The sequence below is a fragment of the Lathyrus oleraceus genome, chromosome 2 (genome assembly GCF_024323335.1).
Source record: "Lathyrus oleraceus cultivar Zhongwan6 chromosome 2, CAAS_Psat_ZW6_1.0, whole genome shotgun sequence".
NCBI classification, from domain to species: Eukaryota; Viridiplantae; Streptophyta; class Magnoliopsida; order Fabales; family Fabaceae; genus Lathyrus; species Lathyrus oleraceus.
This window is the reverse complement of record NC_066580.1, coordinates 11,322,048-11,336,719: the sequence shown is the minus strand read 5'-3', so window position 1 is coordinate 11,336,719 and position 14,672 is coordinate 11,322,048. Positions and strand designations below refer to the sequence as shown.

The 14,672-nt window shown below is 32.5% G+C and overlaps 1 protein-coding gene across 2 annotated transcripts; it reads right to left on the bottom strand.

Annotated features, from left to right (window-relative positions):
• Positions 1-9,127: 9,127 nt before the first annotated feature.
• On the bottom strand, positions 9,128-12,321 carry LOC127117627 (protein HOMOLOG OF MAMMALIAN LYST-INTERACTING PROTEIN 5). 2 transcript variants are annotated; one of them, XM_051047700.1, is made up of 7 exons: positions 12,070-12,321; positions 11,867-11,967; positions 10,853-10,962; positions 10,648-10,723; positions 10,373-10,513; positions 9,996-10,266; positions 9,128-9,965 (listed from the first exon to the last, which is right to left on the bottom strand). In XM_051047700.1, the coding sequence occupies exons 1-7, from the start codon at positions 12,161-12,163 to the stop codon at positions 9,259-9,261; spliced, it is 1,500 nt and encodes a 499-aa protein (XP_050903657.1). In that variant the 5' UTR covers positions 12,164-12,321; the 3' UTR covers positions 9,128-9,258. The 2 variants fall into 2 exon arrangements, with proteins under 2 accessions (XP_050903657.1, XP_050903656.1); XM_051047699.1 differs by having other exon boundaries at positions 9,128-10,266.
• Between the last annotated feature and the right edge of the window lie 2,351 nt (positions 12,322-14,672).

The window sequence follows — 14,672 nt, the reverse complement described above, 5'->3', positions numbered from 1 at the left end:
ATGTGGACCACTGAACATACCAGCCAGAGGAGGTTTTCAGTACTTCATCATATTTACTGATGATTTTAGTAGATATGGTTGTGTGTATTTAATGAAACACAAATCAGAGTCCTTTGAAAAGTTCAAGGAATTCAAGAATGAAGTACAAAACCAACTAGGTAAGAATATTAAAACTCTTCGATCAGATCGAGGTGGTGAGTATTTAAGCCTAGAGTTTGATGACCATCTGAAAGAGTGTGGGATCATATCCCAACTTACTCCTCCTGAAACACCCTAATGGAATGGTGTATCTGAGAGAAGAAATTGAACCCTGTTAGACATGGTCCGATCCATGATGAGTCACGCCGATCTTCCAAACTCCTTTTGGGGATATGCACTATTGACAGTAGCTTACACACTTAACCGTGTTCCATCCAAAAAGGTTGAGAAGACACCATATGAGATATGGAGTGGTAAGAAACTACATATGTCTTACATGAAGATTTCGGGTTGCGAAGTTTATGTGAAACGACAAATTTCAACTAAGCTTGAGCCCAAATCTGACAAATGCTTATTTGTGGGGTATCCTAAAGAAACAATAGAGTATTACTTCTACAATCCTTCTGAGGGCAAAGTGTTTGTCGCTCGAACTGGAGTTTTCCTAGAAAAGGATTTTATTTCCAAAGGAATCAGTGGGAGGAAAGTAGAGCTTAAAGAAATTCAAGAATCACAAAGCATTGATACACCTATGGAGGAATTAGAGCAGGAAACACAAGTAGTTGTGGAAGAGCAACCTGATCAAGTAGAACAAGACCAGCGTAGGTCAAGCAGGATACGTCACCTACTTAAGAGATATGGATATCTCATAACTGATCAAGGTGATGTATTACTCATGGATCAAGATGAGTCTGTGACCTACCAAGAGGCCATAACTGGTCCTGAGTCTGAGAAGTGGCTAGAAGCCATGAAATCTGAAATGGATTCCATGTACACAAACCAAGTTTGGACCTTGGTAGAGCCTCCTGTAGGAGTTAACCCTATAGGATGCAAGTGGGTCTTCAAAAAGAAGACTGGCATGGATGGTAAGGTACATACCTATAAGGCAAGACTAGTTGTAAAAGGATATAAACAAATTCATGGGGTTGACTGTGATGAAACCTTTTCACCAGTTGCAATGCTTAAATCTATTCGGATTTTACTTGCTATCGCTGCATATCATGATTATGAAATATGGCAGATGGATGTCAAAACTGCTTTCCTTAATGGGAATCTTCTTGAGGATGTGTACATGACACAACCTGAAGGATTTGACATAACAGAAGAAGCCCAAAAGATATGTAAGTTACAAAGATCAATCTATGGATTGAAGCAAGCTTCCAGAAGCTGGAATCTTTGTTTTGATGAAACAGTAAAACAATATGGATTCATCAAGAACGAAGATGAGCCTTGTGTCTACAAGAAGGTTAGTGGGAGCATGATCGTTTTCCTGGTATTATATGTAGATGACATATTACTCATTGGAAACGATGTCCCTACCCTGCAACAAGTAAAGTCTTGGTTGGGGAAATGTTTTTCTATGAAGGACCTAGGTGAAGCAGCCTATATATTAGGAATCAGAATTTATAGAGATAGATCACAAAAACGGCTTGGCCTAAGTCAGAGTACGTACATAGACAAAGTGATGAGACGCTTTAATATGCATGATTCCAAGAAAGGATTCATACCTATGCAACATGGCCTGTGTCTATCAAAAACACAATCCCCTTTAACTAAGGAAGAAAGGGATCGCATGAATAAGATTCCATATGCATCTGCAATAGGATCTATCATGTATGTCATGTTATGTACTCGACCAGATGTCTCATATGCTTTAAGTGCAACGAGTAGGTACCAATCTGATCTTGGTGATGCTCATTGGGTAGCTGTCAAGAATATCCTTAAGTATTTGAGAAGGACTAAGAACTCATTCTTAATATATGGAGGTCAGGAAGAGCTGGCTATAATTGGATACACCAATGCTAGTTTCCAGACAGATAAGGATGACTTTAGATTGCAATCTGGTTATGTGTTTTGCTTAAACGGTGGTGCTATGAGCTGGAAAAGTTCAAAGCAAGATACAGTTGATGATTCTACAACCGAGGCCGAGTATATCGTTGTCTCAAGTGCAGCAAAGGAAGTTGTTTGGATCAAAAAGTTCATTAGTGAACTTGGTATAGTTCCTAGCATTGTGGATCTCATTGGTCTCTATTGTGATAATAATGGTGCTATCGCACAATCTAAGGAACCTAGATCTCACCAACGATCCAAACACATACTTAGGCATTATCACCTCATTCGAGAGATAATAGATAGAGGAGATATGAAAATATGCAGAGTACCTACACTTGACAATATTGCTGACCCACTGACAAAGCCTCTTGCGCAGCAGAAGCATGATGGCCATACTAGATCTATGGGCATTAGGGGTATGCCTGATTGGCTCTAGTTCTAGTGGGAGATTGTTGGTGTAAGCCCTAGAGGCCAATACTTTTGGTACTTGTATCGAATTATTTATTAATAGTAAAAGGCTTTTACTTTATTATGTTTGTCTAATAAAGTCCCTAGAATAGATAGTCAGTTTAATGTATCAAGTGTGACTTAATCCTGAGATCACATTAAACATGAGGACACTATTCTTAAAGTATCCATAGTCGAGCTTTATTGTGAAGTGGGATAACATTAAAGCATTAAGACTATTATGTATATAGACTTATGATCACATCTCATGGATCATGGATAAGGAGTTATCAAGTCTTAAACATAGGTATGAATATTAAGAGTAATATTTATACTGGATTGACCCGCTATGAGAATATTATATAGAATGTTATGCAAAGTGTCATAAGTTATTCTCATGATGATAACGGTGTATACCACCCTTCGACCTGAAACCACTATGGACCCTAGATGTAGAGTCGAGTGCCTTATTGCTGATCAAACATTGTTTGTAACTGGATGACAATAAAGACAGTTGATGGGTACTCCACGAAGCATGCTAAGGGACATGAGTGACCTAGATGGAATTTGCCCATCCTGCGTAACAGGATAAATGTCTACGGGCCCAATATTGAACTGGACAAGGATGACACGGTTTATGCCTTGTGTTCAATATAGACATAAGGACAAAAGGGTAATTATACACATAAGTATTATCACAAAAGGATTTGTCATATCACGTGACATTTTCGTGTCTTGGGTAGCAATGATGTGTTGCTAGATACCGCTCACTGTTTATCATGTTAAATACGTGATTTAATACAATTGTCAATGTCGCGAAAACCTACAGGGTCGCACACAAAAAGACGGATTGATGAGATATAGAGTAACTAAGGAATACCGTAATGTACGGTGCACCTAAGTGAATTGTAGAACATCGTAAGGTACGGTGTACTTAAGTAGAATACGAAATATGGTAAGGTACCACGCGCTTAAGTGATTTTGGCATATTATAAGATATGAGCCACATACACTTGAGTGGGCTTTTTAGCTTGTAGCCCACACAAGTGGTTCTATAAATAGAACCCTTGTGTAGAAGCATTTGTGCAGTTGCAATTTCGTTCTCTCTCTTTCTCTCACTCAAAGCCTTCATTCGTAACAGTTAGCACTGAGATTGAAGGAATCCGTTCGTGTGGACTGAGTAGAGGCGTTGTCATCGTTCAACGTTCGTTATCGCTCCATAGATCTGCATAAAAGGTTGCAATCGCCACAAGAGGTAATGATTATATCACTGATCATGCCCATTCGTAAGGATCACTAAAGGAGAAATTTTAAATTCCGCTACGTTTTGGATTGCTATTCTCCTTCAGTAAGCACATATGGTTGGGGTTCAGCTGTTTTGGCCCATCTATATAGTGCGGTGTGCAAAAATGCCAAAAAAAAATGCTTGTACGTTTTATTCATGCGCATATTTGCTACAAGCATGGGGTTGGTCAAGAATGTCATCACTCGCCCCAGTAAACGAGAAGTCATTCATATTTTCGTTTGCAACAAAGTAAGTTTAAAACTTTACCATCTAATTATTTAGACTTTATATTACAACTAACTGTAAATAATATTTTTCAAATGTTTTTGATCTAGGTGATTAGTTAGAGGGATGAACTACAATAGGTGTCTGAAACACGCTATAGTAGTCTATCGCAATCTATTGAATCATATTGGACCAGACGATGTAATACTCCTACACAACTCTATTTTGATTTCAAAATAATTATCAAATTATTTATCATCTAATCATGTCGTATTCTTGTAAAATTTATCTAAAGGCCATATTTGGGTCTTGATCATCAGGTTAACCATGATGATAATGTAGTTTGGACAGCAAAAACACCAATTATCTGGTTCACTACTGTGGAGATGCACCAGAGTGACCGGGTAAAACTGCAGTTCGGCATGCAATAACAAATTCCTGAACCTCCAACGTGGTTTAGAGATTGGCGTCAAAAAAGAGTCAATGCCCAATGGGATTATTCCGACCGGAGAGACTTCGCAAAAGAGATGTGTCGTCATTGGAGGAATCGACGACAACACATCTTAAACGAACCAGTCATACAGAATGCTAGACCAAGTCAACAACATATGGCATGGTTTAGGTTGGTTAGAACGCCACAATTTGTGTCTGAGCCAAGGTATTTGATTGATCCACGCCAACTAGCTTCGTCATCATACACCCAACAACAAGTCCTCGTCCAAGAACAATGTCAAACCACTCAAACCCAACGACCAACCTCACACCATCAACCTACCATATACACCCAACAACCAAACACTTAACCTCGCAACACATTTATGTCACACACCCAACCTCAAAACCAAGAATCAAACCCTACCCACCAACAACCATACGCAGCCACCACAACAGTCTATAGCTCAGATGATTCATACAATTCATGCCATCATAGCCCCCCATCAATGACCACCCAAACATCTCATCGCCACAACTCCTAACCATTGTTTGACTATAGTACACCCCAGGAACCATTGATTCGTTTCCAAACCGATTCAATGTCCCAATTCGGGCAACCATATCGTCCGCAATTCACTCAACCATAACGATCCAACTACGAGAACATGGGCACCGAACTCAATTATGGAAGCGCAGTTGGCGAGAACCCCTCCAGCTATTGGGAATAAATGATGACACATCTATCAAATATCGTTGGACCTTCCACCGGACCTTCACACCAACCACCATTGGATCATGTCAGCACTCAAAGACCCAAAACATCTCAGGAAAATTGTTGGCGACCTCGAAGGCAAACTAACGCATCTGGATGTGGAACAGGGGGGCGTTTCAATCGGGTTGATCATTGAATTTCTTGTTAATTCCGTGTAATTTTTTATATATATATATATATATATATATATATATATATATATATATATATATATATATATATATATATATATATATATATATATATATATATATATATATATATATATATATATATATATATATATATATATTTAGAATTTTTTATTCATTTTTAATATTAACATTTAAATTTAAAATAAATAAATAAATTGACCAAGTGCATGTGCCACATGCACTGGCGCATACACTATGTAGTGTATCCATGCGCAATGCATGTGACACCTAGGTTGCCCACCATTGGGAGCATGCGCCAAGGATACTGACGCTTTCTTTAAAGTTGTATTGGATGTGTCAGTTCAACTGACGCATCAGTTATAAAATAGGATTATTTTTGTATTTTTTTGGAAAAAGAATTATTTAGAGATTTAATTTAAAATTTGTGGTTATTTTAAAAAAAAATCCATTTATTTTCTTACTCAAGGTGTTTGAGACAATTTATTTTAACAATTTAAAATATATAAAAAATTGATTGAAGAAGTGAAAATAAAAATTTAAGAAATGAAAATTTGTATTACATACTACATATTTTAGTTTTTGTAATTTAATTTTGTTATGTTTACTTTTAATTTATTTGGATTAAGTTCACGCAAAAAAAAAAATTATATATAAATGTTTTTTAACATACAAATTATGTTTTCAGTTTTAATTTTATCAAAAACACTTCATATTAATTTTTTCAAAAATTTTATCAATAAATTTAATATAAAACATTCAGACATGCATAAATTATTTATTGTTGACTTGACATCACGATATTGAAGATACAAATCAAAAAACTTCATAAAAATATTTCTTGTAAGAATTCTAAAAATTTTAATATTGACGAAGTTTTCCAAAAATCTTTTGTTATTGAAAAAATTTAACATATCAAATAATTTATGTGGGGTAAATAATTTGTTATTGATCTAAATGATTTGAAAGTAAAAATAAGGATGAATAAATATGTTAAAATTAAAATCACAGAAAAAATCTGACATTTTCTGAATTATTTTGAGCTGAATTTGTAGTGGGTTACACCTAAATATGGCCCTTTTTTTTTTTAAAAGGAGTGTAGGGGCCATTAGTCATAAAGTTCTTAAAAATGTAATCTTAACTTTGTATTTGCAAAAAATAATTTTTGCAAAAATCCTTTAAAAAAACTAATATGCAATTATTATATAATAAAAAAGTAATTATGATATTTATTAGTTTAAATATTTAATGTTAAAATATCAATATTTTAAAAATCAAATCAAATCAGTTGGCTTAATTGATTGGATCGAGAATAAAAGTTGAATCTGGTTCGGTCAATCGTTAATAATTGTGAATTGGTCAAAATTGAAATAAAATCGAAAAAACTGAATTGAATTGTTTGAAATCGTTTTAATCAAAGAATCGGAGTCGATTTTGTAAAATCGTCTGATTCAAATAAATGCATCAAACTAATATTTCTTTTAATTTTTTGACAAAATTTAATATCTCAATATCAATTTTTTATTTATTTTATGAATTATCTTCTGAATTTACATAAAAAAATAAAAAAATTATGTATTTATTTGAATCGGACGATTTTACATAATCGGCTCTGTTTCTTTGGTTAAAACGGTTTCGAACAATTCAATTTGATTTTTTCAATTTGATTTTTTCAATTTTACTCCGATTTTAATCTATTAGTTATTTTTAAAGATCGGACCGGATTCAACTTCAATTCTTCATCCAATAGGCAATTTGTTCCGTTTTTAAAACATTGGTATCATAACACTAAATGTTTAAATTAATAAATATCAAACTTTTATTTTTATTATATAATAATTGTGCTCGATATAACTTTAACTTTTTCTGAAAGAATTTTTGAAAAATTTTTTTTTTGCAAAAGTTCCTTCCAAAAAAAATTAAAGTTATATCACACTATATTATAAAAAAGTAATTTTGATATTTATTAATCTAAATATTTAAAAGTAATTTTGATATTTATTAATCTAAATATTTAATGTTAGGATATCAATGCTTTAAAATTCGAATCGGTTGGTTAAACCAATTAGATTGAGAATCGAAGTTGAGTTCAGTTCGGGCAACCTTTAAAAATCGTTAATGAATCAAAATCATAGTAAAACCGGCAAATCAGATTGAATTATTCGAAACCGTTTTAATCAAAGAACCGAACCGATTTTGTAACCAAATAAATTCATCAAATTGATATTTTTTTTTTTAAAAAGAATTGAAAAAATTTAATATATCAATTTCAAAACTTAAAATATTCCTTACTCACAAAAAAAAAATTATTTCTTTTTATAACCATACAAACTTTTAAGTTCTATCATTATTTTATATTTTTTCTTTCAACCACACTACATCATCATCATGTCGTCTATATCAAACATAATCACATTGTCCGACTTAATATTTATTTTCGTTCAAGTCAACATTATTTGTCTATGTCAATTATAAGTTATTGATCATAATTCAAACTTACTTATTTTGGTTCAATTAAATATGCTATCTTTGTTGGATCATTATGATACTGCTTCTTCTTAAATGAATTAATCATAAAAAAGAATATCCTGTACAATATTTTTAATTATTTGAATTTTATTTTAATTATTATATTTTATTTTTTTAATTTTGATTTGAATTAATTTATTTTATTTTATTATATTTTTTAATTTATTTAAGTTATTTTTAAATGAATATGAAATTAAGTGTACACTTATATTGTGATACTATTGATATTTCTGTATTATATATTTATGTATTATGTTTCTAATAGATTTTTGAAATATTTATTTTATTATGTCATAAATATATGATTGTTTGTGACATATTTATAAAATTTAATTTTTTTCTTATATATTTACTCAATAAATTGTTCGACCATAGGTTTAATCGGTTAAACCAATTGAGTCTTAAATAGATTGTTTCACAAGTTCGATCTCGATTTATAAAACATTGATTTATACATAATAAAAATTATATATTTTTAAAAAAATATATTTTAAAAATAAATTTAATAAAAAAAACACAATAAATTCTCATTATAAGCTCTTTTTTTATAAAATAATTATCATTTAATAAAATTCTTAGTAAAAAGATTAAATATTTAAAAAAAATTAGGACAAACTATTTAAACTAATCTTTTATGTGAAGAGCGTTTTCAAATCTTCATTTTTACAAAAATTAACATTAATTTTTTTTTAAATGGTCATAAATGGACCCGTAAGTACTACAATTTACAAGTGAAGAAAATCAAAATAGGTAATTATGGTTATGTTATACTACTAAGGAAAAAACTTCCATAAGTAACAAATGACCGCGGTCAATCTAGATAATAAAATAATTCATGACAATATTTATATACTGAGTCGAATTTCAATTAATGTTAGAAAATATTTATTCAGAAGACTCATTTGAAAGATCGTTTGAAGTTTTATTTTTACCTGGCTATGTGGCTATACAGCTATGAAAAATATAGTTATAAACGGAAATGGAATTGGTCTAGTTTATGCCACAGACCAAACTGAAGTAGTCTCTGCATGGAACTTCTTAAGCAAGAAGTTTCATGTCGTGCCAAGAAATTTTACAGCTGAGATTCAGATTTTGCAAGTGTCAATAGATGAATGAAAATACCTAAATTGAGATTTGAGAACAGTCGCACAAAAATTGACTCGGGACAACTGAGATTCATCAATCAGATATCTCATGTCTCATAACCCCTTGACAAAGAAACCAATTTCAGTAACTTCATATTAAAGATAAATAGACTCCAGGAAGATTTTACGATTTTCATTCAAGCCATGTTTACTGAGTTTCTTCACGCTTATATGCACGATGAATATAATATATTACAAAACAAGTCACCATGTATACCACTACAAGTTTTAAATAAATTCTTACTGGCCAACTGATGGGTTTGTCAGCAACTCGAGTGATTTCTTCAAGTAGTCTACTGCAATTGAGACGTCATCGAATGCCAGTGCCCCAACAGCAAATCTTGCAGCTTTGTGTGCCTCGGCTATTCTTTCAGGTGCTGGCTGGTAATTGCTGTCATACTGGTATGTCTGAGTTGTTGACTGGGGCTCCAAGATAGATCCATTTCTGCTGCTGAGACTGTTTTGGGCATTTAATGAATGGTTTGAAGCTAGAGGAGCTGACTGGGAAGAGTATGAAGCATCAGGCCCTTGATAATAAGTCTGGTTTACTGGTACCGATGGTAGGGTGCTTTCTGAGAAACTTGGATAAGATTGAAAATGGGGAAGAGAGTAAGAAGAGGGAGTTTCATGAGAAGGGTAATTAGGACCTAAGTTCTGTGACTGATCTGGTGAGTATTGCTGGTGGTTGTAGGGCTCAGAATAAGAACTGTCTGATCTAGCAGGTGGAGGATGATGGAAATCTTGGGAAGGTGGAGGAGGTTGATAATCTTGGGAAGGTGGTGGAGGATGGTACTCCTGGGAAGGTGGTGGAGAATGATAATCTTGGGAAGGTGGTGGAGGATGGTAATCTTGGGAAGATGGTGGACGGTTATAATCCTGGGATGGTGGTGGATGATGATAATCTTGGGAAGATGGAGGTGGATGATGATAATCCTGGGAAGATGGAGGTGGATGATGATAATCCTGGGAAGATGGAGGTGGATGGAAGTCTTGAGAAGGATAAACTCCAGGTGTATAAGAGTGAGATGATGGAGAAACAATTGAAGAATGCTTATTATCATCTACCCTATCATGAAACTGTGAAGATGGTGGAATGTTTGCAGAGTTCTGATCATTAACAGTATCATTGAATTTAGGTGGAGGATGAATGCTCGGCATATTCTGGAAGTTGACAGGGTTATGATAACTACGTGTTGAATCAGATTCTGACCCAGCACTGGAAGCAGAAGTTTCGGTAGCCCCAGGATCCTGCAGGAATAAAACAGCTGGAAGTTATTTGTGTATAAATATTTATTAATCTATTGATATGCATTGATCAAATTCATAACAAAATGGGTTGAGTTTTGAATCATACATATCTAATACTAGGAGAACTCGATGGAACAGACAGGTCCTCGTCGCCAGCAGGTGGACCCGCCACGGGCTTCCTTCCTTCTTTCAAAGCCTTTCTTATATCAGCTGCTTTCCATGCTGCATACTTCTGCTTCTGCTCCAGCTGCAAAACAAACTCAAAGAAATATTACAAGGTATATTGTTGCCTCAAGTTATTGCCAAGTAAGAAAGCCTAGCAAGAACCATGCAATTGATACATGCTTAAAAAATAAAGGTTCAATGCATTGAAGTACACACATCAGGCTGAACTGGTCCAAATTGATTAAGAATCTCAAAAAAGATGCTAGCAGCATAAAATGTTTTTGCCGTACTTCTGCAAAAGGTCGGAAATATATGTTAAAAACTATCACAGATAACCAAGAAACTGATGTTATAGACAATTAGACATAACAAAGGAACATAGGCATTACAAGAACATATAAAAAGAAACGATTTAACATACATATCTGCTCTTCCAGCACGGTCTTGCTTGTCTGCTTTTCCAAACACATTCAAAGAAAATCCCTCAAGATATAAATTATCTTCAGGCCCCAGCTGGATTGATTTCTTATCCTATAATAATTGATATTACAAAGGAAGATAATTTATTAGCATATTGAAGATACCCTTTAATATAAAAGTGACAAACATAACCAATCAAAACATAAAAAAAAAACATTCCACACACACAAAAAAAAAGAACAGGTAGTCGTGTAAACATATCAATTGTTATCATCCAAATTCAAGCATGAAGCAAAATCACTACTGCGATAAAATGACAAAATGACAGTCACTGCAGTTAGTAAATTGTAGGATTCAAATTCCTTGAAGTCAAACATTCACGCATCACTAAGACAAATTGTCGGACCAAAATCAGAAGGCTCACATTTCATGTTCACTATTCTAATCATATCCATCTAGCTTAAAATGAGTCGTCCGATCTTCGTCCAGAAGTTTTAATTTAGTAAAGCATTAATGTGTGATTTTCCTCGGAAATGCCACCATTAGCGATCAATATAGTTTATACTCTATATCAGAGTAGTCATTCCCGGATAGAGGAGCGGAGCAACCCCAAAAGTGGGATAGCGGGATTACCGCTCAATTTGATCATTTTTTGGACAAATTACATATGTAAAATTAAACAAATAAGTCAACTAATAAAATATTTATAAATCAAAACACAGATAACTCTTGAAGTGCATAAACACCTACGAAGGAAGGTTAAGGGCGAGTCTCAACTCAAATTTGATTGAAAAACCCAAAATTACCCTTAAAACATTGTAAATTTAAGGGCTAACTTTGATAGAAACTTGCTTCTTCTTTCCAATCACAAAACAAGTTCGAGATTCATCCAATCAATTAAAATATCAGACATAAAATTTTCCAAGGTCTTATAATTTTTGCATTTATTTATGATTATGATAAATTAAAATTAATTTGCATAGTTAATTAAATTATGATAAATTAAGTATATAACCTTTTCGAGCTGCTTCATGAGTGAAACAAGAAGAGAATTAGTGGTTTTGGTGCGATCACTTTGTGGAATCTTCAATCCACGCTCCATCGCATATAGTCGACCTAAAATTACCAAAAAAAAAATTGAAAATTATAAAAATTATTAGGATATTTCGATTCTAGAAGCCACGTAGCTATAATTAAAAAATAAAAAGATGATCTTACAGTAATAAGCGACGAGAGGTTCATGTTTCTGCAATTCATCGGCGCGTTGAAGGTATGGTAACAGGAGTTTCGCGGGTTCGTTCTCGTTCGCCATGGCCAATTCTGAGAGAGAAACTGAGAAAGTGTTGCAGAAGAAACGACGTCGTTTAGATGTTTATTTGCTTGGGATTTTGAATATCACAGCTCTCGTTAGAAAATAGGATTTGGCTTTTTTATTAAATATCTGGGTCGACCCAACCTAAAGCAAATGTTACGCCACAACCAATTTTGCTACCGATATTGAAATAGAAATTTTTATTAAAAAAAATATCTTAAAATTTTGAAGAAAAAGAAATAGGAAAAATATTATTGATTAGATATATATTAAAACCGTTTAGATTAATTTTATTAGATTTTTAGATACATAAATAAAATATATAAAAATTATATATTTTTAATAAATTAATTGAAATACACTGACAATATAAAATAATTTTACATTATCAATTAATTTAAAATGTTGGATGTCACAAAAAAATTGACTTTTATTTTAACTATCTATATACAAATAGATTATGACGATGAATTAGTGCATATTAATTAATTTCATTTTTAATATATATCATTATATAGTATAATATAATACTATTTATTTCTATATTAAGTTACCGATATCAACAAATCCAAGAAAAAAATAGCTATAAATATTTCAACACATATTACTATGCATGGTTGATCCATTGTCGCACACGGGTCAAAAACGAGTTTAAAAGTGTAGTAAAACGGAAGTGACACTCAAATATCGTATCACAAGGACTCTTGAATGTTGTAACCAAACGAATGAAAAGAAGGGGGATTAGGTTCAGAACTTAAATCGAAGATGATTAAAGGTAAAACTAAAATTGATAAATAAGTTATTCTACTGTATCGATTTCTGACTTATCATCGATTCTTATAATTTCAATTCTCTAGCGGATTCGATCTCATTCGATTACAATATCCACTGTATTGCAACTGGTATTATATGATTATATGATGTATGTTCCTAATTTCCGAATTAAGCAAACAGATTTAAGTAGAGACGAATTAAACAAATGCGACTTAATCAAACACGATAACGAAAAAACTAAGTTAACGTGATTATAGTTAAGGAGCATACAAACAATCGAATTTAATCAACTATATCCTATAAGAAACAATTGAATTAAGCAAACGAAAGAAATCGAATTAAGCAAACGAGTTTATAGGAAGAATTGAAAAGAAATCGAAATTAAATTGAAATTAATAAAAACCTTAAAGTGGAATTCGAATACAACAGATCAACTCTTTGTGAATTAGCTCTCCACGCTATTCGTATGCCCTATTCTCTATTTCATCAATGTCGAATAATAAATTATAAAACTATTAAGTTGTTTAAATAGAGTAAGGGAATTCGGACCTAATAGTAACCGACCCAAAAAAATACAAAATCCGTCCAAAAACTAAGTATTTTCTTAAGTCTGGAAATAAAACGAATTATTCAACCCTTCTTCACTCCGAATCAACTTCTGACTTCAATATGAAACGTTTAGTTTATCATCTCATCTTTTCAACGCATATTAGAACGAATCAATCCGATCCTCGTAGCTCAAATTATGATTTGCATAGTGACAAGGTATCAAATAACTATTTATGCTGAAAATAAAGTACGAAAATAAAATAAAGACAAAAATAAACTTAAATATAAAAACACACTAAAATAGTAAAAAATAATAGAATAAACTATAGAGTTGTCTGAGTACAATAGTAGAAGAAGGTGCATCAAAATGCACTGATCAAATTCCCCTACACTTGACCTTTTGCACTCCGAGCAAAATTATAAATTCAAAACTCAAAACAAGAACAAACAAAACATGTAATTTCAAAGGTTATTAAGATACAAAATGCAAGCAAAATTCTAAGTCTAAGTTTTAAGAAAATGACATTAGTAAGTAACTCATTTATGACATTCAAAGTAAATACGAAAAACAGATTACCAAAGACTGCATCAAAAGCAACAAGATCCTCACAAGATAAAATTCACTCAACTCTCAAGTATTTAGGTTGACTGTTTACACTCAAAGCACAACATAAAAATTAGCACTACCATAAACTTGAAAAGACTCAAACATTCACAGTTGAATTACATGCACAGAAAGATCAAAAGGACTTATATTAGGTTGTAACTTGGTCAGGGTATGGGTGAGATAAATTATAAGGCATATTAGGCTAAGCTTCAAAGGGAGAAAAGAGACATGAAAGAACTTGCGGGAGTTGAACTACATTAATCTACTTTCAAACAACAACTTTTCTGCTATTTTTCTTCTCTTTTATCTTTTTATTCTTTTTCAAAAGGAATATGTAATGACATCCTTCTTTGTTTTTTTCATTTTTTTCTATTTTTTCCCTCTCTCTCTCTCTCTCTCTCTCTCTATATATATATATATATATATATATATATATATATATATATATATATATATTTATTTTCTGTCAACTTTTGAATGAAATATCACAACTATAGTTATTCAACCCCACACAATTCCAAACAATACTCTTTCAACCCTATGAATGGGTGATAATATTGTTTTTCATTTTCATGCTTG